Below are 27,349 nucleotides of genomic sequence, written 5' to 3'. Positions count from 1 at the left end.
CAGAGGGAGCGAGAGAAAGACTGACGGAGACCAGGGCTACTCAGACGTCAGACCGCACAGCAGCGGCAGCAGCAAGAGGAGGAGGAGGAGGAGGAGAGGAAGAGGAGGAGGAGGACGACGACGACGACAAGGCTGAGCAAGGCAAGGCAAAGCAGGACAGGGAAGGGCGCCTGGTAGCGGCACGTACATTGGTTCCTCCTTGCCAACCCGAAGCCGCTGGCACAGCCTGACAGATACGTACGCTGCAAGGACACGGAAGGAAGGGAGGGGGTCCTTCATCTCCTCCAGCTGCAAGAGGGGAGAAAAGGCTGCTGCTGCTGCTGCTGCTGCTGCTAGCGAGGCTCCCCAGTCCACTGAAGCAGCTAAAGCAACCCCAGGCGAAGAAGCGGAGGTAAAAAGCTTTGAGATCGGAAACAGATGGGGGACAAACTCCGGGGCTAGAAAAGAGAACTGGGAGATCCGCCGCCGCCGCGTTTCGCCTTCCCTTCCCTTCCCTCCCTTCCCTTCCCAACGCCTCCCCCTGCCGACGCTCTGCGCTGGGAAGGGAGGAGGGCTCGGGAACTGAAGGTTAAGGCGGGCGGAGCAGGCGCAGGTTTGCCTGGTGGGTTTCTGCCTGCCGCGGGGCTCGGGAGTGATTTGGGGCTGAACTGGGCAGACTCTGCAGGGCGGAGCGGCCGGCTGCCCCGAGGTGACAGGTTGCTGAAGCTCTGGGCGGAATGAGCATTCCAGCTGCGGGACCAGAGACGCCCGTCTCCCCTTGAGAGGATGCTCAGGAGAGACCCGGGAGATGAGGAGGCGAAACGGCGTGCATTTGCGCGTGGCTGGGTGAAACCATCCTGGAGGAAGGCCTTGCCCGCTGTAGTCCAGGCTCATCTTCATCCGATCTGGTCCGGGAGAAGGAGGCTGAGATGGTTGTGAAGCATCCATTTTGCCATCTGATGGGTCTCGGTGCACCGAAGGACGGCAAGCTTAGTTTTAAAGGGATGCTTTGGAAAAACCTCTAAAGATTCTCCCTTGGCAGGCATCGCTGTGAAGTTGTATTTTTGCTAAATATTGGAGGAGGAAAGGAGGTGAACCTAGTCTGTCTTCCACAGCATCTGCCTTTTGATGTAGCAATCCCAAATTTGATCTGAAGTATCTGTATGCATTTTCCAAGAATTGCTCTTCTATTCTGGGAAACAGCATAGAATGAGGAAGGAAGAGAAATCGAAGAGGTAACATTAAAATATGAGAACTGCATGGCTTTTACTGAAACAGATGTATGTATCTATATAATCAACCAATTTATGGTGCTTCTATTTCATATGTCCAGTGGTTCTGCTTCTCTGGTAAAAAGTTGAACCAATGAATTTGGATCTGCCTGTGTTTACCCCCACCCCCACCCCCACCCCATGTATTTCCCTAATAAAATAGTGGCTATTGTTTCTCTCTCGGCACTGAAAGAGGCCTGGATGTTTAGTGAAATGAAATCTGATTGCATTTGCTGTTTAGGGTTAGAAATGTTGCCAAACAGCTGCTGCTTTGTGTTTCAATTGCTGAGGTCCCAGGAGTGGGTTTTGGACAGGGAGGGACATGGTTTGTAAACGATGAAGGAAGAGGGAGACAAGGGTCAAGTGTAGATTTATGGCTCCAGAGATCTCCTTCTGCTAAACTTTGTGAAATAATAATTTGAAAAGATAGTGGAATACCACAGAAATGGGTTTTTAACATCCAACAGTTTACCAGTAGTAACATTTCCTCTACCACATAGTTTGACTATTTCCCTATCCAAAGTAAATTTTATTATAAAAGTATACGTGCATCTTTTAAAAAAATGTTGGTAATAATTGCAGAAATTTTTTTAATGCCAACCACTTTTAAAATAATTTGAATTTGCATTCATAGTCATTTGGAATAAAAATAATTACTTTCATTTCACCTCTGGTTTATTTGTTTTGGCAAAGTAATTGTACATTTTTGTTTTCCTATATTTATGGCTTTAAGGTTCTTTATTGTGATTATTTAAGCATATGTAAACACTTAAGAAAAAAAATTACATCAATAATATGCTACTTTGCTTAGTATATATTGCAGAAAAAAATAAACATTGTATTTTACCACATTTTAGTAAAAGTCTTTCTTTTTTGAGCTATATTGTGCTCCTTGATTTCTAATGCTGTGCATTTGCTTTTTAAAAAAATAGATTGTTTTTAAGAGAAAATATTTTAGGAATTCTTGTACTAAACTTCTATTTTTTTTCCTGCTGTATTATATTCTCTTTTTGAAACAGTTTAAAATAAGGCTATCTTGTACTTAGGAGTAGATAGTTTTATTTTAAATTGTTTCAAAAAGAGAATATAATAGAGCATGTATGTTCCCATTTTCCGCACATCTTGCTTGCTGTTTTGCTGCAAAAATATATATTTGGTTTGTTTGGTTTTCCATATTACATATTCCGGTATGGAGATAAGAGTTCTTTGTCTTTGAAATGGAATATTGGAGATGAGCATAGGAAGATCTACTGGACCCAATGGAGCCTGGAAGGGTATATACATAGTAAAAAATATGCTTTACCAGACTTGTGATAGCAGCTACCCGAGGAAACAGCAAACTTAGTCATTCCCTTTAATATCTTTAATAGAGATCTTCAGCTGGGGGCCTCACTCAATTGCCCCTTAGACCAAATTAAAAAAATGTAAATATAAGAGAGTCAAAAGGTGAATCTTTAGTTTTTATCATTTCATAACAACTGAAACATGTCAAAATCTGGGCTATTTCCATTGCCAAAGAAAATTGCTAATTGAGGAATACAGAGGTCAGTAGTGTAGTTTTTGAATTGATTCAGTTATTGTATAATAGGATTTTATAATTTTAAAATTATAATAATGTTGCTATTTCTGAAAGGACTTTTAAGGACTGAGACAAAATATACTAATAATTTTAGTAATAATACAGGTATAACAATAAAAAGATGTCATACACAGCCATTAGATTTTTCTGTTTATGGTTTGCTGCAGATTTAGATTAATGTTGTAATATGAAATGAATCATTTCTTGGGCACAGTTCAGCTATAATGCTAAACTATGGTTTAACAAGAGCAAGTCATGAGCTAGATTCATACATGGCAAAAAGTCATTATATTATTTGATTTTGGCTTAGTATGAGAACCCAGATTTGTAGATAATTATAGTTTATGACAAAGGTGGGTATTCACTGCGGGGTCAGCCTCCCAGCCTCTTGTTTTCCAATTTTCTGGAGGGTAGCCTAGACTGTGATTAAGTCAACAGAAGGGGCAGGGCCAAAATTTTTCACCTTGCTTTTTCTTTTCTTTTTCTTTTTCTTTCAGTTTTATGGCTGGGAAAGGAAGTGGAAGGCCCTAGGAAGCAAATCACTATTACCATCTTTAACTTTCTCCAATACAAAAAACAAACAAAAAAGCCCTAAAGTACACAGTGATTTCAAGCCATTTTGGGTATCTTAGGGTTGAGAATGGAACTGACTTGTCTTTTAGAATTCTTCTGCTTCTATTGCTATCATTTCTTTTCAAAATTTTAAAAAAAAAATGTACCACTGAAAATCAGCCCTTTTGCTTCCAAATTTAGGTGATGCAATTTCAGAGAGCCAGTTTGGTGTAGTGGTTAAGGCACCGAGCTAGAAACTGGAAGACCATGAGTTCTAGTTCTACCTTAGGCACAGAGACAGCTGGGTGACCTTGGGCCATTCACTCTCTCTTAAGTCTAGAAAGCAGGCAATGGCAAGCCACTTCTGAAATCTTGCCAAGAAAACTACAGAGACTAGTTCAGGCAGTCGCCAGGAGTCAACACTGACTAGAAGGCACTCATACAGTTTCAGCAAGCTGCAAGTGGATGCTTGAATTATTGGTTGCCCACAGCTAATTTGTGGCCTAATGTTGCATGTAAACCAGGCCATTGTACTATGTTCAGCAAACAACAGCTTGGTACAATATGCAAAGTCTGCCATGGTTTCCTATCATATGCCAGCTTGGGAAACACTGAGTTTTCCAATCCTGCTCAATACAAATGAAACAGGACCAAACCATTTTATTGCAAACCAGAGTTTTCTGAATGGAGTTATGATAGGGCCTTGTGACGTATACAGAGCCAGAAGTCGTACTTTCTCCTGAACTTTCATCATTTGAGAAGTGCAGTACTGTATAGCAGGATATTGGACCAAAGGTAGTAACTGGGGTTATGTTTGAGCCAAACATTTATGGGTTATCTTTGTATATACCAAAGCTGTGAATGTTGATTTACTTTTCATAGTTTTAAAAAGGAAGCAGATGAAAAGAACTCCTTCATGAGCAGACATTTTTCTGATGCCCACGGGCAATTTACAACTTGGGAAACTAGTTATGGGCATTCTCTCAAAATAGCTGCTGTTGGTAGACATGGCTGTCCCAAAGCTATATCTGCTGAGCACCAGAATGTTAAGGCTATTCCGTGCTGTCCCTTCTAAGCCAGTAGAACTTAAACTGGGGAAAATTTGGGCAATTCCTGGGGGTAATGGAGCAATTTGTAATTGCTTGTGAGTCGAGGGTCCAGTTTGGGACTGCTGCTGCCAAGATCCTTGTGTAAAACAACAGTGTCTATTTTCTGTTTTTTGCTGGGCGGGGGGGGGGGATAATGACATTATATGAGTCTGGGAAAAGGGGTAATTGGGTCAAGCATTTTAAGAACCACTGCTCTAACCTCTTCTCCCATTTACTTACTCCCATTTGTATTTTTCCTGAGCATATGGAGAGACTTGTAAGCATCGTTCTTGGCTCAGTTTCTCCTTCTTTTACTTTCTAAGAATGCTTGTGTGACTAGTGGCATTAATATAAATAGGGTGGTTGGTATAGGCTAGCTCTTTGATTTTTAGCAAGCTATTTTTGAATGAAAATAAGTCAAGTGGACAGGAGCCGGTGAAGCTTGCAGGTGCTGGGGTGCAGGCGCACTGCTTACCTGTGAATGTATGTGCCTTCAAAAACTGGGGAAAGAATCAACTCAGGGAAATACGAACACTGAAACACATTAAGCAGTTTATGTTACTCACACAGGGAAATGAAAAAGTGGGGGAAACAATCATTCACTCTTATAAAAGAGAAAATGATTTCATTAACCAGCCTACCTCCCTAACATGTGGCCTGACACATTAATTTTAAATATCTTGGCCTAAATACAGAAAAGATGAAGAGAGGGGGGAAAGGATTTACCAAATATGGAGGGGAAGGTGGTGCTGTAGGGGTTGGACTGCTACACAGATCAAGGAAAGTGTCTGGTTAAAACAGAGTATGAGAAGAAAAAGAATAGATTTGGGAGATATGTCTACACAAACTAATGCAAACTATACATACCTTTCATGAATAGATAAAGATTTGTGTTCTTAGAGAGGAAATAAGAAAGAAATAGAGTAAGGATATTTATCATCGCCTCTTCCAGAGAAGGAGAAATGCAAAGGATTTCACATATAGGTGATTCATGAAAATAGTTGCTGAACAGAACAGCATATTCTAATATCAGGGAAGAAAATAATTACCTTAAAATACTTTTTCTTATAAGGCAGCTAAGTATACCAATGAAGAGAAGAGAAAAGTTGGTTCAGGAATAAATTATATTAGATGAGGATCACCAGGAATTTGGTTTGTCTTGAATGAAATCAATGTGCTTTCACTTCTAAGCATGCAACAAGTACACAAGACTAGATAAGAATTACCACAGTAAAGAATGTCCTTGGAACTGGACAATTAATGTCTAGTCTCAAGGGTGGCTATAAATTTTTGGAAAATGACTTCAAATTGCTCTGTGAATCAAGGCTGTGCCCAATAAGAGCTGGAATAAAGAAAATAAGAGACATGCCCTAACTTACGAGCAACTGCTTGATTGTTAACCTGACCATTATTCAGAAAATAGCCTACTCTGTGCAAAAAAGACTACTGTTATTCCTATAGCTATTCTACCATTATGTACTCCATTAGAAGGTGATAACTTTTCACAAGTTCCAATTCATAGGTCTGGATTGGCCAATTTAAGGCTTTTATGTCTGTTTATTAGCAGTGTGGCTGCCCTTAATCAGTTACCTAGTAGAAAATAGTACTATTTCGGGAAATCCCTATTAGCTTAATAACTAGAAGGTATCGCTATCTTCTTAATGCATGGAGGTAAGAGATGAGCAATCAAAATATTTTGTTCCTAGTGTTGCCACCAACTTTTTATCAGCTGGAACTACTATTTTTCAGAACGAGAAGCTGACCAAATAGAACAAGAAGCTGACCAAATAGAAATATTTTATACCTATTTCATTGAGCCAAAGTTTCTGAGTAATGTAATCAAGTATTTGGCATCAAAATACAGAGATCCAGCTAATCTGAGTTCTTCAATACCAAGGCTGCCAATAACCTATTGGAGCTGGTGATGTTATTTTTATTTACTTATTTATTATTTGAATTTATGAGTCGCCAAACTCCAATGGACTCTATAGCGAACAATTGGATTTTTAAAATAATGACACAAGGATAGTGGCTGATTTTTCTTTAAATAAATAAAACTGACTGTAATTAGGCCTAAATTAGGCCTAAAAACTGCCTAGACTTAATGGATACAGATTTATTTAAGATGTTTCTACTTGCAAAACTATAAATAGATTTGAGGAGTTCTGTGTGGCAAAAATATATGCTACAGCAATTACTTTACATAAGTTACGTAAGTCATATGCACTTTGCATATGCATCATTGAGATGTCTGCTATGTAGGGACTAGACCCTCATGACTGATGGTTTCAGATGAATACTTGAGTTCCATGCCATGTTACTTCAACAGATCATGCCCTTTATTCAGTTTCTCCCATATTGCCTTTTTTTAATAGCAATTCAAAACATTTTTACTCAGAAATAAGTTCTGTCTTTATTCAGCTTTATTTTTATGCATGAGGTTTATTATAACAATGGGTTTTTCTCTCTAGGCTTCTGCTCATACGTGCATTTCTTTATTCCCTTTTCATTACTGAGCTGTTATGGTCTGATGTACCATTTTACTAGTTATTCCTTTCTATTCTACTGCTCTCTTGACATGAATATCTTAAATGTTTAGCAGCTAGAGTCCCCAAATCCCTTTGTACATAAGTGTAGACACATTGTGGGAGGCGGGTGCCAAATTAAAGCAGAAACAGTGCTGTTTTTTTTTTAAAAAGAGAGCAACAATATAGAAGATTAAAGATGTCCAGTGTCCAATGTCCATTCTCAATACAGATGTTCAAGAACAAGGGAAAGTTTTATTTCTGATGAAAAAAGACTGGTGGTTTGCTTCCGTGTCTGTCACAGGAATGGAGATGCTTTTTACCTTATAGAGAATTTAATGAGGATACAATTTTGCAGCAGTGATGGTTGTCTAGAGTAAAGCTCATGGACCGGATTGTGCAGAATCTACTTCTGTTTGCAGGATATGTGAGGGAGCAGAAGCTTTTCTCATCTCATCTTATCTGGGCTCCAAATACTACCAGTCAAGATGCATTTTTTATACCTATTTCATTTTTCCCTTTTTCATATAATTTGTTTGTAGGAAAAAGATGGTAAAAGGTGGTAAAATACAGTAGTACCTTGGGTCACGAACGCCTCTGTTCACAACCAATTCGGGTCATGAACAGCACCGTTCGCAAAATTTTGCTTCCGTCTGCGAACTCCGCATTGGGTGACGAACAGGATCTGTGGCCATTTTCCCTGCCATGACACGTGGTCGTGGCTTCCTGTAGGGAGGGGGACTCTCCCTCCAAGCAATAACCGCCTCCCCACCCACCTTCCTGTCCTCCACGCCAGAAGTTGCCTCGAGAAAGGTTAGCGTTCTCTCTCTTCGTACTGCACTGTACTGTATTTTGTTTCATATTTTTGTGGTTTTAAAAAAAAATACATATGGTTCAGAACGGATTAACCGTAATTACATTGAACCTTATGGGAAAATTTGATTCGGGACGTGACCAAAATCGGTTGGCGACCAAATTCAGAGGGGTCAGAACGGATTAACCGTATTTACACTGAACCTTATGGGAAAATTTGATTCGGGTCACGACCAATTCGGGTCGCAACCAGAGTCACGGAACGAATTAAGTTTGTGACCCGAGGTACCACTGTATATGAAACATACTGTACAGGTGGATACAGTAATATCATTATGTGGGCCAACTATAAAATTCTGTGAATGAGGCAGGATGATAGAATACAAAAAGAGCTTCATTCTTTCAGTACAGCTAAAATGTCTCTTGCATAATTAGTGAATGTGTGTAGTATCAGAAATGGGGCTTTTCAAACAAGGGAATATATTAGTTATTCAGTTTCCTGCATTAGGTTAAAATATTTCATGAAGTTAATGACATGTATAAATAACTAGGAATTATGTCCTATGGAACTCAGTTGGGGTTCCTTCTGACTAAGCCTTGTAAATTGGATTTACAAGAATATAAGCCTTAAGAATTAGGATTGCCTTTGTGTACTAAAGTAGCTAAAGTGAAAATGGTTTTCCAAAGATCAATTGATTAAAAAAGAAGAAAAACAATATAGGTCCCAGCAAATCTTCTTGTAACGGCACTGTTATTGACAAATTATTTCTGTGTGTTCCCCAAGCTGAGCAGAAATAGAAAATGAATTTGCTTTGAATGGTTTTCTTTTTAGGCCCAATTGCATGCACTGTAACTATTACAGCCTGGTTTTAAAAAAAGATTTTCCTTTCTTTCTTTATGCCAATACCCTTAAACTCTTATATGCTGAAAACTTTTGATTTGAATACATGGTTTAAGGACTCTTTCTACTTAGTAACTGCTAATATTAATTTAACATTGAGAGCAGTTTTTTTAAAAAATAATGATTTTAAAAATTACATTGCAAGCATAATTTCATTGCAACTTGATTGCTATAGCAGGGTGCCTATATTTTTTCATATAACAGCCAAATTTGGCTCTTGAGTGGCAAGCTGAAAGTCAGGAAAAAAACTAAGTTTGATTTAATTAGGTTTAAATGTTATACCAATGACAAGAAATATAGTTAATAGGATTCCTTCCATACACACCATCTTTCCTTCATGTTTTATTAAAACTTGTAAATTAGGCAGCAACGTTTGTGGGTGCTCTAGGGGCCACATTCCCATTTATAGGGGCTGCGTATGTCTGTGCTATGGCAGTCATCTGTAATACATTGGGATCTGTACACATACAGCTCTTTAATGCAATAATGAAGAATTGAACAATTGGGAAGATGTGCTCCAACATCCTAATGTTGATCATTTAAAGCAGTGTAAAGTCTCAATTTTATCTCTCCTCAGTCATAAAGAGTTTGAAAGAGTAAGAAGGCTGGTATTTTCTCTTAGTACTAAATGCAAGAATATTGTAATATGCTTTCTGTGGCAAAATTCCACAGATGTCATCTGGAGAAGAGTTTTCTGTTTTCTGGAGATCTGGTCAGAAGGCTGAGCAGGAATATGGATTAACACTGGAAGGGATGAAAGCATACTGGGTAGATAAGAGCTCAATCTAGTGCCATACAATTAATATTTTTAAACAATATCACAATTTAGTGTTTTGTAAATCTTTGATTAAACACTGATGACTTTAATTTGAAGAAGCTTTGAGCATGGTTAAAAGTATCTCAATCTCATGCAGTTCACATCACACTTATTTCAATGGAACGTTTGATTTTATTGAATTAATGAAGAATTAATATTTGGAAAGGCGACTAAAAAATCTCAAATCAAGTTCTGTAGATGGATTCTGTTTTCATGGTCAACATTAGACTGCCGTATTGGTGGCAATTGAAAATTTTCTCCCAGGTGCAATTAGTTATCAGTATGCTGTTGTTTAATAAAATTTTCTGTGTTGCTTCCTGAAGGAGGGGATAGTATCTAAAATCCTTGAGTTATGTAAATATATCTTCCCAAGAACACTGATTATATATTATAACAATAATCTCTAACCCAGCACGTAGAGATATTTTATGTCACTTAAAATTAAACACAGGATATCTATTTAAAGCAGAATTCATAATTTGCTGAGTAACTTCTGCAGGGTTTTGTTTTCTGTTTTTGGGTGTTTTTTGGTGGGGGGAGAAAGCATTAAAAATATTTGATGTAAAAGCAGGTTGCATTTACTATTATTTAGGCATTGTCTGAATGCTCTAATGTCTGAAATGTCTTGGGAGTTTAACTCATAATTTACTTCTAAATAAACTTTCCCAGCCTGTCACTCTCAGATGTGTGGAGGTAACAACTCTCAAAATACCCGGGTAGCACAGTCTTCAAGGATTGCATCAAAGTGACATAGATTATTATAACAGGAAGTTGCTACTATTATTCAGGATTCTTTTTAATATTATGATGGGAAACTGTTTTCTTCCTATAACATTTGATCTTTCTGTAATTTGATAGGCTTGGACTTTAAAATGATTGAAAGAGTTAAAAATCTAAATAGAGATACTTATTGGTTAGCTAAACAAGAGGGAAACAAACAAACAAAACCATGCTTGGTTCTCAATTTACAATTTATTTTAACAACTAGTTTCCTTGGGAGTCAATGTTTGCCCATTGAGACAATCTCAAGAATTCATTCTTCTTTTTGACCTTGAATCAGCTGTGGTATGATGCATGTTTAATGCTAATTATTTCCCCCTCCTTGATCAGGTTTAAGAGTCTTTCTTTAAAATTATGATTGAAATTAAGTTTAAATAAATATATTATGTATTTATATAGGTACTGCCAGTGCTCCCCATTCCTTACCATTTGTGCTCCACTTTGTAAATAAGGAAATAAGTTATGAGTTATAAGAAGAGAGAAAGTGGTATCCTTCAATTTCTATTTAGAGATTGTACTATCCTAATAATATGGATAAGTACAATAAGCATTGCAATATTTGAATCTTACTGATGTTTCAAACTTACAATGATGTCTGCGCATGGACGTGTCTGTAGACACCTGGAGAATACCTTCAAAGTAGTTGTGCTGACTCCTCCAGAGGACAGTACTGCTTTAATGCTTTAAGAGGTGGTCATGCAAATGTCAATGCAAAATGCCCATTTTAATTGCTTTGCGCAAACCTCCTATCGTTTTGCTAGAGATGAGAGCCTTAAATTTGCATCATAGTACTAAGTCAGAAATATTTAGATGCTTTCTATAGTTAGAGACTTGAAGGCAGTTGTTACTTTCTACATATTTATGGGCCATGCAAGTAGAGTTGGTAGTACAAAACTGTTCTCTACATATGGCCCTCTAGTATGTAAGTATGTCTGTACGTATTTATATTCCATGCCATTTCAAATCACAAAGTGATTCTAGCTTGTTTCTTAAGATTAAGAATGCAGTTCTTCTCTGGGAGTTGTTGTTGTTGTTGTTCAGTCATTAAGTCATGTCCGACTCTTTGTGACCCCATGAACCATATCGCGCCAGGCCTTCCTGTCCTTCACTGCTTCCCTGAGTTTGCTCAGTTTCATGCTCATTGCTTCAGTGATGCTATCTAACCATCTCATCCTTTGCCGTCCTCTTCTCCTTTTGCCTTCAATCTTTCCCAGCATCAGGGTCTTTTCCAAAGAGTCCTTTCTTTGCATTAGGTGACCAAGTATCTGAGCTTGAGCTTCAGTATCAATCCTTCCAATGAGCAATCAGGGTTGATTTCCTTTAGGATTGACTGGTTCAACCTCCTAGCAGTCCAGGGGACTCTCAAGAGTCTTCTCCAGCACCACAGTTCAAAGGCATCAATTCTTCAGCGCTCAGCCTTCTTTATGGTCCAGCTGTCACAGCCATACATTACTGCTGGAAAAACCATAGCTTTGACTATGCGGATTTTTGTCGGCAAGGTGATGTCTCTGCTTTTTAATATGCTATCTAGGTTTGCCATAGCTTTCCTCCCAAGGAGCAAGCGTCTTTTAATTTCATGGCTGCAGTCTCTGTCTGCGGTGATCTTGAAGCCCAAATAAATGAAGTCTGTTACTGCTTCCATTTCTACCCCTTCTATTTGCCAGGAATTGATGGGTTCACATGCCATGATCTTAGTTTTTTAAACTTTTTTTAATCTCTGGGAGTAAATCTTAGCAATCATATTCCTGTATTTGCACAGAAGTTTAATCATGATTTCTTCATTACTTGAACATTTGTGATCATATATTTGTTCATTGTTCTTTTTGAGATATATTTGTTCTTAGTGCCAGCAAAAAATGACTCTTGCAATCAAGGACATGTTTTTTTTAGTCCATACCCAAGAATTCTCTTGAAATAAATTATATGCATAATATAGTTAATTAATTTTCATAATATTACTTGAAAGTAATTTCAGCACTCTGAAAACTATTGAAGGACTAGGATTTAAAATACTGTAAACATTGTAGGAGGAGAGACACATTAGTTTATGATTACCCATAATTAGACTCTAGTAGCACTTTTTCTAACAAATCTGAATAAAATTTAAAATGAAATGCTATTTAAAATGAAATAAAGCATGAATTGTACATTGTACAATTGTACATTGATCAACTACCTAGATTTTGTTTAAATATAAAGAAAACTTCTAAAGTGAACGGTGGAAGAGACTTTTTAAGAGGCTATGAGTTCTCCATCTCTATAAGATTTTAAGAGGGGCTGGACTGTTCTCAAGGCATGTTTAACTGATTTTCCTTCACATTACTAAAGGTTGAGCTAGATAATCATTATGATCTTTCCAACTCCATAATTCTATTATTAAGAATCCCAGCCACAGATTATTCAACTCAGGCTATCCAGGCATCTTAAAATTTACTGAAATAAATAAATCCTGGATGTTTATTCTTTATCAATTTTGTTAACATCAGGTTAATATTTTAGATAAAATGAACCTAGGCAGTAACATATTACCTTCTCATCATGATTAATTATGCAGAAGAAATACAGTGGTAATTGATTACCTGTTTAGTCCAGCCATAATAATGATCAAATTTAGTAACAGACTAATCAGTTAACAGAAAGGAATTAAAAAGCAACAGAATATTTTGATGATAACTATTGTGTGCTCAACTGAGGAGAAAGTTAAAATACTTTGTTGGAAACAAGTACTTGGATTAGTGGGTATGATTTAGTGACTTTAAGGTGTGGGTGGCAGTGGTTGTGCGGTCATATCAGAGATTTTAAAATACGGAAGCTGAAGGCTTAAATAAATACAGTGATTAATGTAATTTTTAGTGTATAAAAAGTGGATTGCCTTCTGGAGCAGTGTTTCTCAACCTCAGCAACTTCAAGATGTGTGGACTTCAACTCCCAGAATTCCCCAGCCAGCATGGGTATGGGAATAGCATGCTGGCTGGGAATTCTGGGAGTTGCAGTCCACACAACTTGGAGTTGCTGAGGTTGAGAAACACTCTTCTAGAGCAAGAGAAAAGCTACAGAGTGAAAAGAAGTGAAAATCTCTTCTGAAAACAGGACATCTATGATTATTGGAGTGAAGGTTCTTATAAAACTAGATGAAATGCCAAGGAATTGCCAGGACCAGATAGCATTCTCAATACAAAAGAAATTTCCTAAAATAATGTTCTAAAATAAGTAACAGACTTTGGGTGATTGTGTGCTGATAAGTAAAGATAAGTAGGCAATACTTTTTCTACCTATTTCTTTTAAAACATGGTAAAGCAAACTATTTATTTATTTATTTATATTTCAAATTTGTCACTGCCCATCTCACTCTGATGTGGATTGTTGCGTGACTCCACATGAAGAGTAAACACTTAAGTGTTGCATTTCCACATAAAACACTGTATAAGAGCTGAGAAAGATCCCCCTAACCCTTGGAGAAATGACTTCAGTTAGTTCCTAATAACTTGTTTTATTATTATTCAAGAATATCATAAATAAAAAAAGTGGCTGGAACAGCAGCTAAAGTAAAGCTTTTCCCTGCTGCTCAAGTCTTTCTGGAGAGGAGGTTGCAGAGCACTGTGAGTAGCAACGGGGTCTGGGAGGAGATTGTTAGTCAGACTTTGCCCACAGGTGATTTTCTTCCATTTTCAACCAGCAATGGGAAAAATGGATCTCTGGGCCTTTGCCTTTGTGAGCTAGGACGGGCTGTGAGACAGCCTCTTCTACTGCACTTCCTCTGTAGTCCTGCTGCCATCTTCACAGAATTAATTTACTTTCATGAGAAAATCAGCTTGTTCTCCTACAGAAAGGCAGACCTTTTACAGGCCTACTTTGAAAAGTTGCAGACTTATAGTTTGAGAGTTTGGGGTGAATCCAGCCTTTTACTGAATTTGTACCTCAAACTAAGCAATAGTTTACTTAAACATGGTTAATTGAATAAATCACAATCGGTTGGGTCCACATATTAAGCAAAGCCATAAACTATAGTTTACACACTACATAGGCTGATTTCAAACAACATTCCTTGTCAACACCCAATAAACCATGTTATATCTTAATGTGAAATCTTGTCAGAAATTCATGGATCTGTATTTTTGTCACGACACCTTTCCTGCTATTACGTTAATTGAATATGAATTAATTCAATTTATGATCCTATAAACTAAAGGAATATAGTGAAACTGTCTGAAATGTGATTAAATATACTGCTGTATCTACCCTTTCAAATAAGGTTTAAGTTGTTTTTTTTATAGAAAACTAATCACAGTAAAATCATCAGTAAAATCACCATTACAATGCAGTACAGTTAATACATAAAACAATATGTTCAGATAATTTTCTTGCCTTTTTTTCTAGTAATTATAATCATAAACATGGAACAATATTATATACATATATACATATCCATCAAACTTACTTTTTCTTTAAATGAGATTGAAAGCACAGAAAAGGAGCAAGAAACACCAAGCCAAAGAAATTAAAGGCCTGAAATAAAAAGTTGTGCAGCCAAATCTGGATTACACCACTAGATATTATACACTTGTGCATATATTTGTACATAGCTATGTTTGCTTCTACCTCATCCATCTTTGTTCTTTAAATTTATTAACTCTGTTGTTTGAGAATTTCATCAATTCCATCCAGCCACAACTTTCTTGGTCTTCTCTTCTCAACTGATTAATCTGATTTCATTTATTTGTTTTGTAATTTGATCCTCATTCATTCTCTCCAGTAGTAAAACCAACACAACGTATTGGATATTCATTTTTGTATTCTGTCCATGTTTATTCAACTTCCTTTCATTCTTGATGTTACCACCTCAGTTTTACCACACAGACCTTGTAAGTGCCCATTCCATCTCAACTTACTTACATGTTTCTCCTGACATATCCAACTCTCATTGCTATATAACTAAGTTGGCAAGACTCTTGCTCATAGCATGGGTATGTTAACTTATTTCTACTAACATCCATTCTTACAAGTGACATACTATCCACTACCAGCATTTCATGTTTTAAAAATTCTCCATCTGTTTTCCCCATTTTTAGTAAATATTTTACTAAGGTACACACATTAATTTACTTGCTCTAGCTTTTCACCATTTACATATAACTATTAATCATTTGTTCATCTTCCCTGTCAACATAGTTATCTTGGGCTTTGATACATAAATTTTCTGGTCCATTCCTTTGTTGCATTATTATCTAACTTCCACTGTAAATCATTTGGTTCCAAGTCAACAGCACAGTACCTCTGCATACAAAAGTATACATAAATCCATATCCCTAACTAACACACCTCTAGTGTTAACACAAACATGTATGTGTAGCCATAAATACTTTAAACAACCAGGAGGACATTCTTGGTTTTATTTCTATTATATGATACTGACATTATTCACCTATCTCAATTTATGTTCATGCAAAAACATCTGTAATTCAAATCTATTCATTTTATGATGGTCTTTCTCTAAATCAGCAAACATGATTTTCTTTCTCATATTCATACATTTCTTCCTGCTGAAGAGCAAAAATCTGATCTGTATACCTTGTCCAGCGTAAAGCCACACCATTTTGTTTATTGTCACTTCTCATACCCTTTTGATTAGCATTCTGTCAAACCTCTTTCCAAACTCCCTTTACAAACAAAACCCATTATAGTTTTTGTGTTCACTCTTGCTACCCTTTTCCCTTTGTATGGGGGAACAATAAGAGTTTTCCTTCAATCCTGACGCACAGATGCAGCCTTTGCACACGTGATAAACAAGTCACCCGACCACTCCATAAGCAAACGTCATTTTTAGCATTTTTCCAGGTACACACTCTATCCTGACAGATTTACTATTTTCCAACATTCTCACAGAAGTTATGCTTCCTCTTGACTTTTTTCTTGTATATTAACATTTATAGCATTCATTTCACTTCACTCTTTAACATATAATTATCATTCCCATACCAATCTCTAGAACACTCCTTCTAGCATTGTCTCACTTCATTTTCATCCCAAATCTTTTAATTATTTTCTCATTGCTTGAGATTTGTTATTTGTTTTCATCACTTTTTAAAAAATCTTTTTTGTTGTCTTTAACCATTCCTTTTTCTCCTTGATGCATTCTTTGCCATTGTTTTCACTCTATTTACATTATATAGTATTCTTTTTTTTTTTGCAGCAGCAGTTATTCTGTGACATGCATTTTTTTCTCATTCACAGCAGTTTCCACATCCACTTTCCCTTCATTCTGTTGGCAGATTAATATACTCACTGGTCGCCATTCTCATGGATTCTTGGGTCTCTGAATGACCCAATCACTTTTTCTCATCTTATTCTTGCCCACTGAAGATGCAACTTTAATCATTAAGATCACAGAAAGCACCTATGGTTGCAGATGATTGTGTAAACTTATTTTAATTTAGACAGTAGTAAGATAACAGAAAATAGGATAAAGGAACTCTACCATTGTAAAAATGCTTGTATAGATTCTAGCAAGACATGCGTGTGCACACACACGCACACACACACAAACACAAACACATACCCTGGCATCCCTACTTTTTCCCAAAGAATTCCAATTTGCCATGAAATAAGTTGAAACTGACACAAGTAAATGGTATCTACCATTCTTTATTCCATAGTCTATACAACAGACGCTTTGCATTTGATGTATGATGTAACCTATTCTTTAGTGCCTGGCCCAAGGTCACCTAGTGAGTTTTCATGGTTGAATGTAGACTTGAACTCGGGTTTTCCTAGTCTAACTTTGTTATACTGTCTCTCAGTGTTGTCCCAAGGTGTAGAAGTAGGTAGGTATAATCTGTGGGAGTTTGATTAAGTGTCAGACTAAAAAACCAGATGAAAACAGATTGTGGGCATTCATCTGGAATTTAAGTGTGTTTAAATAGACCATCAACTGTTACTGAAACAAGCTTACACCTTACAGTTGTACCATAGGCGTAGCATTTTATGTAGTATGTATAGATACAGATTTGGGAGAATACTGAACATCTCCCAGTACCAGAAAATTCACGTATCTTGTCAGATAACTTCAGCTGCTGGAATTGTTGATTAGAGTATAGGAAGTTGAGACACTTGCTTCATTGTAGATTAAATAATTATTTTGAGTCCCAAATTTTGCACTGACAGAAGTGTTTATATCACATCCAGTTCAAATACTTGTATAATAAATCACATGAAATAATAGTGCAGATAAGTAATAAACTAAATACATTTCATTTTATTTACCTGGGCAATAAATACTGAATAGGATCCCCTCTCTGTGTAGTTTGTGTTTTTTGTTCTGTGTATAATAATTTTTGATGTAGGAAGTGCAAATTTGTTTACTTGTTTCAGTGTGGCATAAATCCAATAGGTGTCTTGTTGCCAGCAGGAGGTTGTCGTACTGGTAAAACAGCTACATACCTTGACATTTTGCACATCAACAGCCTTGATACCTGCTATTCACTAATAATAAACCTGCTGTATCAAAGGTTTCCAAAATAATTATCTTGTTTAAAAAACATTTTTACTAGAGAAGAAAAAGAAATGATGGACAGGATTCATATCATGTGATTGTCCATGCCTTTTAAAAAGCCAAAGTTTTCTTTTAAAAAAAAAAAATCCAGAATGAAACCTCTGATTTAGTAGATGGGGGAGTATCTGTATACACTGACAATAACTTTTATCACGGTTTTGTGAACTTAGTTTATTGGCTTAAAATAGCACTTTTTGTATGTGTGTGTGTGCATGTCTTCAAGTCAGTCTTGAAAAGACCGCCTGGCTTTAATTCCTTTCTCGTTTATTCAGCTGGTTGTTAACGTCAGGAAGTAATTAACTCCAGATCACAGTAATGTGAGTGCTATAGCCTAGTATTCTTGTGACAGGATCATCCTAAGTAATTGCAGGGCAGTTGTTAGCTTTCAGTTGCAGCAGGATGACTCCAATCCTGTGAAGGGCTGAGTTTGTGCCCCTGTGCTCAAAAATCAAGGGTTCTGAAGTAATTGTAGTTTGCCAATAGAAAATCACTGCTATTTCTTAACCTACTAGGCTCCTACTAAGAAAGGAGAAAAAGAACTTCTTAGCAAGACTGCATGGCAGCCCACATTTGCATTATGGCAGCACCAGTAGATTCTGACAAGCTGCTATTAGTATGGGCACAAATCTGGCTTTCCTCATCCTATAATCTCCCTTGGGCACAAGAAAGCTCTCTAGTTTTCTTTTCTTTTTTCACAGTCATTCTGACAGAATTCACAGGTGTTTTTAGCCCAATACTGTAACATTCCCCTTAGTTATGGGTATATATTTATTCTCTGGGCTCCATTAAATATCATATTTACTATGAATTATTAATAGAGTGAGGAGGTTAATAGCCAATAATTATATCAATGATGAAAAAAAAAGTTTCTCCTACTACAGAAGCAAAACTATTCCTTCCATGAGAATAAGGAAAAATGTTAATATGTATTGTGTTTTAATTTCATTGCCTTAGTTTATTTCAGATTGCTTGGGGAAATTATTTATGTCAGTGCATAAATTGTTTCATTTGTCTTGTTCAAGTCAGAGTGTTATAGAGAATTAAGTCAAATTATCAGCATCATAACCACGACCATTGTTCTAGTAGATCTTTATGAATGGGAAAGGTATAGGTGGTAATGCATGATTGTGCCAAACGCTGAAACAAATACAAAAGTGTCTGTTAAGAATAGTATTCATAGTTACGAATTAATAATACATTAGGTATAATGTGCTTTAATGTAAAGTTTAAACATTACCTAATTTTCTGCGATAGAAAAACATTTTCTGTCTTGAAGGTCAGTCTATAAATTCACCCTATTAAAAATGCACCTCTTTATTTGATATTTATAACCCACTTTTAAAAAATCTGCCTTATTTAAAGCATTCTGGGGGTTCCCTGAAAGGAGTTGAAAAGTGTTTGATCTGGCCTACTTTTTCTTCTCAGCAGGTCATAATTACTAATGGAGAAACTTGAAGGAACAGCATTATTGAAATATCCCCAACCTTCCTAATAGAAAAGAAAAACGACCTTTCCTTTGGCAGTTCAGTTTGGAGTTTTACATTCTGCTAATGTCTTAAGGAACATTGTTTCCTGAAAAGGACAGTAGAACATGTTCTGATTTTTCTGTTATTGTATTGTACCATTTTTTTGTGTTTTAATGTGTAGTGCATACAATGCTATCCTGAACCATTATCTGGTGATATTAGATAACATTTATTGTAATATGGTACGTGATAGTTGCTCAACATAAATTATAAGGATTTTTAAAAATTTTCTGATAAATTATTCAGCTTAATGGTGGTGATTTGTTTTTCTGAACACTAAACACTTAGTCAGACAAAAAAAAAAAAGTGTTTTTCCAGGCAACATACGATTTTGTGAGATGTTCCATAATTACTTTTTTCCAAATATAATGGAATATATTTATGCATCAGCTTCATCTATAAAAAATGAAATTAAAGTCTTAAATTATGCAGTTTATCTTTTTGCATTAATTCCCTCATAGTGATATACATCAACTACTCATGTTTTCATTAGACCTCCTCTCCAAAATGAAAACAGTATTAAAATACAAAACATATATTTATAAAACTAGAACAACTTCAAAGTGTAACTAGCAGTTGGATCTCAAGGTCTAAATGGAACTCTGTCATATACAGTATAAACTTGACACAGTCTGATCTTCTTCATGTTGTTGTAATCCATGAAATGATTGATTGAACTAATTCAGTTACCAGTCAGGTCCACTTCTCTAAGCTATGTGCGTGCAAGTCTTCAGAGATCTCCAGATGGCACATTAGAAATTTCAGTTTTTGTTAATATGCATGCTGTCTTTGGTTATACCATAATATGTAATCAAATTACACTTTTATATTACTATATTAATATATGGTTTTTAGCCCATAGTTTGCTTCTGTTGCAGCCATATTGCTCTCAGAACTGTGTGAAAATGCACAATTCTGATATTACTAGGATTACAAAAGAACTTTAAACTCTGAATGTGTATAGAAGAGTGTAAGCATATGATCTTTTTAAAAACAAAAACATATTTAAAGGAATAGCAGTGAAAATTAATGAGTCATTTGAAGTGTCTGTGAGCATATGAAATATTAAGAGCATATGTGCTTGGTGATTAAAGAATGTGGCAGGTAATTGTGATATTGCCATGTAGTTTCCTGTGAAATTATATTCATCATAGAAAAATCCTATTATGGACATTATATGGAAAGCTTAGCATTTTCCCAAATTTATTTTCAATGCTATAAGTACATAATCATGAATAGTTCTGGCATGATTGTTCAATGTTTAGCAGTAATGTGGACATACTTATTTATCTGTTGTTATTATATTTATGTTCTGCTTTTCTTTTGGCAATCATTAGCATCTTCACTGTAACAGCCGTGTAATATACCAAACCCAGCACTTCTTTAAAATCACATCCAAAGCATTGCACAGCTATATTTTATAGCAACTTTTATAAGCTAAAGTTGTTATCTATTATGTAAAGGAAGAGAGTTCATCATTGCCACCCTAGTTGCCCTTCCAACTATACCTTTTTTTTCCAGCTATTTTGATGAAATGCAATTCTGTAGTAAAATGTAAAAAAGAAAACTAAATAAGCTATGCACTCACAAATCCAATCTGCCTTTATTATTTTTATAAATAACTCAAGGCGGTGATCATACCTAACACTCCTTCCTTCTCCTATTTTCCCCACAACATCCCTGTGAGGGGAGTTGGACTGAGAGAGAGTGACTGGCCGAAGGTCACCCAGCCGGCTTTCATGCCTAAGGTGGGATGAACACAGTCTTCTGGTTTCTAGCCTGAAGCCTTAATCACTAGACCAAACTGGCACCTTTTCTTTCTTAAGCTTCCTAGAACCCCCACCCTAGATATTTTCCCAATCCTTCAACAGGTTTGGAGCATATGTAAAAGGCTTCTGGGCAGAAGAGGAAGTGTCCCCTCCTTGTTTCTATAATTAAATAGATTAATTACAGAATCCTTTATAAACGACCCTATTACCACATCATGGTAGTAATTTTTCATCATGCAATAGTATCATATCAGAGGGTATAATTATATACAATTATATGCAATGTAATTCATGAAGTAGGTGTTGATCCTATGCAATGTCAGTTAAGGATAAGTGTAACAGACCAACTTAAAGATATTACCTTATTAAATCAGCAGGAATTTAGGATGTCCAGAAGGCTAAGGGAAGTAACTGGGCAGCATGATCCTAGAAGCCTTGTTAGGTTATTGAGTTACAGTGTTCTCTACTTCGTTACAGAATACTATATTTTCCGACTATAAGACGATACTTTTTTCTAAAATCCTTACGCTAAAAATTGAAGGGCTTCTTATTCAAGGAAGTAAGCTGAGGAGAGAACCGCGTGGTTGCAAAACTGCCCATACTTTGTCTCTGCAAACAGGCTTCCTCCTATTGCTAGCCTCCAATCACGAGTGAAATAGCTTGACTCTGCAAACAGGCTTCCTCCAATCACAAGCCTCCAATCACGAGTGAAACTGCCCATACTGTCTCTGCAAACAGACTTCCTCCAATCATGAGCCTTATGTAACTGACGTCAGCTAATGCTGAACAAACCAATTGGAGGAAGTCTGTTTGCAGAGACAAGCTATCAGCAGTTTCACTTGTGATTGAATGTAATCAGTTATGCAAAAGATCCTGGAAATAGAGCTGCAGAGAGATGGTTTGGACCTCCTCCCACCGAGTGTATCAGGTAAATGTTACCTAATTACTAAATAAAAATGTGTTCTGCACTATCTTTAAAATATTGATTTCTTAATTTGGGGTTGGAAAAGTGGGGGTCGTCTTGTACATGGGGGCGTATTATTGATGGAAAAATACGGTACCCTATTGTCATAGTCTATCTGACAAGTTTTGTTCATAAAATCATGTTCTCTGTAACTCCTCTATTTTTTAATAGTTAAATTGGTTGGACAGGAGGACAGAAGGCCTCTTGAGTCCTACATGATACTCAGTGTCATACAAAGAGTACAATTAAGGAAGCTGCAAGATATATAAAATTCTAAAGAATAGGAAAGGAGCAGTGACTTTTTAGGCTAGAGCAGGATTTAAATACTTCAGATACGTTGTACTAGTTGTACAGATGTGTCCATTTATTAATAGTTGCCCAAAGGAGCTGTGCAAATTTTTCAAAAGAGTTGATTTGGAAAGCACAGGAGCATGTATGACTCACATCTTTTTGCATCGGTAAAACGCCATATTCTTTTCCAGTTCAGCAGCTGCTTTGGCTGTCTCTGGAAACCTGTGCATAAACAGCTACTTCACTCAGCTGGGGAAAGAAAATACAAAGTGGCTCAAGTTAGAATGAAATAAAACATCAATCCAACATAGGGTTGGTTGATTGATGCCCATAGTCTACCTTGGAATATAATCTTAAATTTTCTGTCTGACTGGGAACTTATTTGCAGATTACGAAAACTATCTCCCCTAATGAAAATATTTCCAATTCTTCATAAGAAATATTATCCTGAAAAATTAAATCTTTAACATTAAATTGAAATTGAAATGAACAAAGCAGCTATGTAACATTAATAAGGTTTTTTTTAATGCTTTAAAAGGGAGGCAAAGTGGGTATTTGGTAATAATTGCAGCTGAACTTGGTAGCTGTTTTAAAACAATTTACTCAGTGCATCTTAAACATTTATCTGTGTTTTAGGAGTGACCTCATCAGTGTTTTGTAATTTAGAATCGATTTGTTTAGGATTTCCCAGTATTGTACTTTCCCAGTATTTATTCTTTCTATTTAATCACGCAAACATTTGTGGATAAAACCACTAATGTGGTTGTATAATGAAGAAGGCAATGAACAGACTGAAATTATATATAATTTTTTTTGGTGCATTATATAGGTGTATATTTTTCCATTGGTTTAAAAAAGTAATCGCTCAAAATAGATGAATATTTTCATAATAAATGTGTATCATCTAGGAAAAAGTGGTTGCACAAAAGGGGCTGTAATGCGATAAAGGTGATTGGCAGCCAATATTTGCAAATAAAGTGATACCATGTCATCAGGGTGTATACAGATGTATAAATTTGATTAATATGAATAATTTGTCAATCCAAGAAGACACCCTTGTTCTGCACATGTTGTTCTCCATACATGAAAGTTCAGGAACTGGCCTGGACAATTTATGATAGATTTATATTAAAACAAGCTAGATAGGTAGTTGTTTATAAAACCTATTTATAGGTTATGTAGCCACTGTGTTTCTCTTTTCATTAGGAATGCAGTTTGTGACGTGAAAGTGTTGTGTATATACGTGTATATGTGTGGTACCTAATTAACGATGCACATATAGACAGAAAGCAGGACAGAAAGCAGGACAGAAAACATGTCACTTATGCTTTTTCCAATAAAACATCATCAACTTGCATTTAATTCTAGCTGTAATAGTCATGTTTGTAATGTTTTTCATCATTTTGTTCTCTCTCTCTCTCTCTCTCTCTCTCTCTATATATATATATATATATATATATATATATATATATATATATATATATACACATACATATACATATATATATACACATACATATAAATATACATATAAATATACATATACATATACATATACTGTGAGATTTCTTTTAATGACACATTGCTCTGGCTTGCTTGCTTTCTCTCCTTTGTTTTCTCTCTCTTTCTATAGAGGTTTATTGTGGAATTTGACCTTTTAGCTTGCTATACTCAAAGAGCTTGAACCAGATTAACAGTATATTGACATAATGTTGGCCTTTGGGAAAGTTTTGTTCCTAAAGGCTATAAAATCTAATGAGCAGAGGGATACAAAACATAAAAAACAAAACTGTGTGATAATGTTGCTGCTTGGTTATAACACTGTTAAGAAACATCCTTTATTGAAATTAAAAATGTAACCTTCCTTTTAAAGGCCAGATATCAGATAATACTAGTACCAGTGTTACTATGATATATTTCATGACAAGAAAGATTTGTGCATAGAGTTTTAAGAGTGAGCCGACTGCTCTCAGAGATGTGAAAATTTCTCATGGCTTACAACAGAAAAGGGTTTTTTCCTGACAGCTTGCAGTTAAGATTAAGTGTGTCAGAGTAAATGCCATAGCTGCTTTGATATTCTTGAAGATTTTATAAGTAAAATTTTTGGTCTTGTATTGGTATGTGGTTGTATAACTATAAATGGAAGGGAGGCTATACAATGAACCATCAGCATTTGTAAATTGTTGAGTTGTTGGTCTAATATGGGACATCACTTAATGCTATCTTTGAGCATATTCCAAAGCAGGTTTAAGGATCTTGGCAGGCAGGCAGGATGTGATTCTTTCAGTGTAAATAAAACTTTCCAAACCAAAATGAATAATTTTATCATGAGTTATTTTTAGGGGACCTTAATTTTGGGCTGTTGTCGAGTGTAAACAGTGCAGCTGCTTCCATATGTCACATGATACCATTATATGAAGCTTTGTTTAAAAGTATAAAATAACAGCCTGAATTCTTGCTCTGCACTCTAGCATTTTCTGTAGCTACTTCAGTCTTTAAATTATCTTTGTTTACGGCTAAGTTTAAGTTCCCCAGGACTCTTCATATAACACTCCAGAGATGTATGTTCTGTATAAGTATATATACTGTACACATAGCTAGGATATTGTGTGATTAAAAACTCTGTCCCCAAAAGCTAGAAACACTTAATGTTCTATTTTGGTGACAGGCACCCTTTTTAAAAGCTGCAAATGTTACTTTAAGCAAAGGATTTATGCATTGCTTAAAACATGTCTCTGTTTTGCAGACCAGATAGTGTTGATGTGGATACTTTGGGCAGCTTGGAGATAAAGTGGATGTCAGTGACAGCTATGTAAACTACAATTCTGCAAAGCCCCAGAAATCCTATAAAATGGAGGAACTGTATAAGGATGCACAAAACCTGCCCATGGATGTTACCACCTCACCCTCCGCGATTGCCAACAACAAACTAGAAAATGGAGTTGCCCAGCTGATAACAGCCGAAGCCTGGAATATCAATTCATCAGACCTGATGAAGAAAGCACTTTCGCCGCTTGTTACTGTGCCTGCTCCATCAATATTAACACCACCAGCAGAATCCCAAAGCGGGGTTGCTCTCAAAGTAGCTGCCACAGTGCTTCAGCCAATTTGTTTAGGAGACAGCCCTGTGGTTCTTCCAATACACTTGCAAGTAGCAGGAAGCACCACTCCTCAGATTGCTCCCAATAGTAATACTCCATATGTTATGACCACTCAAGGCCCAGTTCCATTGCCTGTTCTTTTAGAGCAGCATGTATTTCAGCATTTAAACTCTCCATTAGTATTACCTCAGAGTTCACCCTGTGCTCCCGGTACCATTCATAACAACCTGTTCCAAGGTTCTGCTGGTCCCATTGGACAACCCCAACTGTTGGATCAGAAGCCTTCCAATCCAACTCAAGATTCCGTCCTGCCCCCTGTGTTTCAGACACCAGGATTCGCTGCTGTGCTGCAAGATCTCTTTCCCACTCAAGGTGCTTTAGGCTCTTCACCCTATCAACCATCTCCAGACTGTCCTCTCCCATCTCAGCCTTTCAGTTCTCCTTTGTCTCCACTGGTTCCCCCAGCCACCTTGTTGGTGCCATATCCTGTGATTGTTCCTCTGCCAGTCCCAGTCCCTGTCCCTATTCCCATTCCCATCCCAGTTCCCCATGGTGTTGAATCTAAGGTTAACTTAGACTGCTCCAAACCAGCTGCTTCCTATGTTTTGCATTCCTGCAAAGGCACCCAGACTCCCTTGGAGAAGGAAGAAACTAAACCGTGTGATTTTATCCACCACAGAGGAATTTCTCAGTTGAATCGGCACACTGTCATTAAGATGAGTAATGAAAATGAAGTCCTTGATCTTTCTATGAAAACAGCTCCTTTCCTTAAGGAAAACCAGGTTAGTTGCCAGAATGCCCCCAGTGATGGTGCTTTGGACTTGTCAATTGCTTCTTTTCGGAAGGTGAGCAGTACTGAAACAACAAACATGAGCTGCTCTGGGTCCATGATGGATGGAATTGCTCATTCTGTGGCAGATAAACCTCATGAGGTCCCAGCAAAGGCTGAAAGCAGAGTGATCAGTTCCAGCTCCTCTGAACTCCTAAGACAGCAGTCCAAATGGCTGGTGGATCAGAACAACATTGCAACCTGTGAACCCACAACTGGCAATAATATTGAAATTGTGAGCACTTCACAGACAGCCAAAGTGATAGTTTCTGTCAAAGATGCAGTACCAACTATTTTCTGTGGCAAGATTAAGGGCCTCTCAGGGGTTTCCACAAAAAACTTTTCCTTCAAAAGGGACATGCCTCAGGACTCAGTGCTGCAATGTTATGATGTGAAGAATCAGCCCGAAGTCCGGGATAATGCAGAAGCTCTTAGAAAACCTATCAAAAACAGGAGTGTCAAGTTAAAGAAAATGAACTCACAGGAAATCCACATTCTTCCCATTAAAAAGCAGCGGCTTGCAGCCTTTTTTCCAAGAAAGTAATTTATGAAGTTTTAGATGTTTTAAGGTATAATTATTATGAGTAAAGAGATGCACTTCATTTTAAATTACATTTAAACTTTAAACTATATTTAAGTTATTTCAAGATGGAGGATGAAAGAGTGGGTGGGATGGGGAAGACAGCAGAAGATTATATCTTGATATATATTTCCAATGCAATGCTTCCCCCCTCTCCATGTTTTGTTCTAACTTTTCATTAAATAAAAAGCAACATATTTTTCAAGTGGATTGCACATTTTCAGCTTTAATGGAATATAACAAATGAGCAAGTCAGAGGAGTAAGAGCTATTTTCACTGCCATAAAGTGCTTTGATGATGTAATTCTGAACAACAGTGAGTAGAATGGAACTTTCAGAATAAATGTTTGTATGTGTAGCTTGGTTGTTGCATTTCATATTTTTATAATATGCATAAATCTGAAACTGTATGACAGACATTATATTCATATTTATT

At 36.6% G+C, this 27,349-nt stretch overlaps 1 protein-coding gene across 2 annotated transcripts; it reads left to right on the top strand.

The window, feature by feature from the left end:
* On the top strand, positions 1–27,271 carry RAI2 (retinoic acid induced 2). 2 transcript variants are annotated; one of them, XM_007433041.4, is made up of 2 exons: positions 1–391; positions 25,151–27,271. In XM_007433041.4, the coding sequence occupies exon 2, from the start codon at positions 25,256–25,258 to the stop codon at positions 26,876–26,878; it is 1,623 nt and encodes a 540-aa protein (XP_007433103.1). In that variant the 5' UTR covers positions 1–391; positions 25,151–25,255; the 3' UTR covers positions 26,879–27,271. The 2 variants fall into 2 exon arrangements, with proteins under 2 accessions (XP_007433103.1, XP_088001015.1); XM_088144889.1 differs by lacking the exon at positions 1–391 and adding an exon at positions 412–1,214.
* Positions 27,272–27,349: the final 78 nt, after the last annotated feature.

This window comes from Python bivittatus, unplaced genomic scaffold, assembly GCF_059951505.1.
Source record: "Python bivittatus isolate LINGU-HERP-01145 unplaced genomic scaffold, Pbiv_v1 ctg000350_np1212, whole genome shotgun sequence".
In the NCBI taxonomy this organism is placed as follows: Eukaryota; Metazoa; Chordata; class Lepidosauria; order Squamata; family Pythonidae; genus Python; species Python bivittatus.
This window is presented reverse-complemented; position numbering and strand designations above follow the sequence as displayed.

What these genes read in the sequence shown, in the direction of transcription:
- RAI2 (XM_007433041.4), top strand. Translation starts at nt 25,256, where the DNA reads ATGGAGGAACTGTATAAGGATGCACAAAACCTGCCCATGGATGTTACC.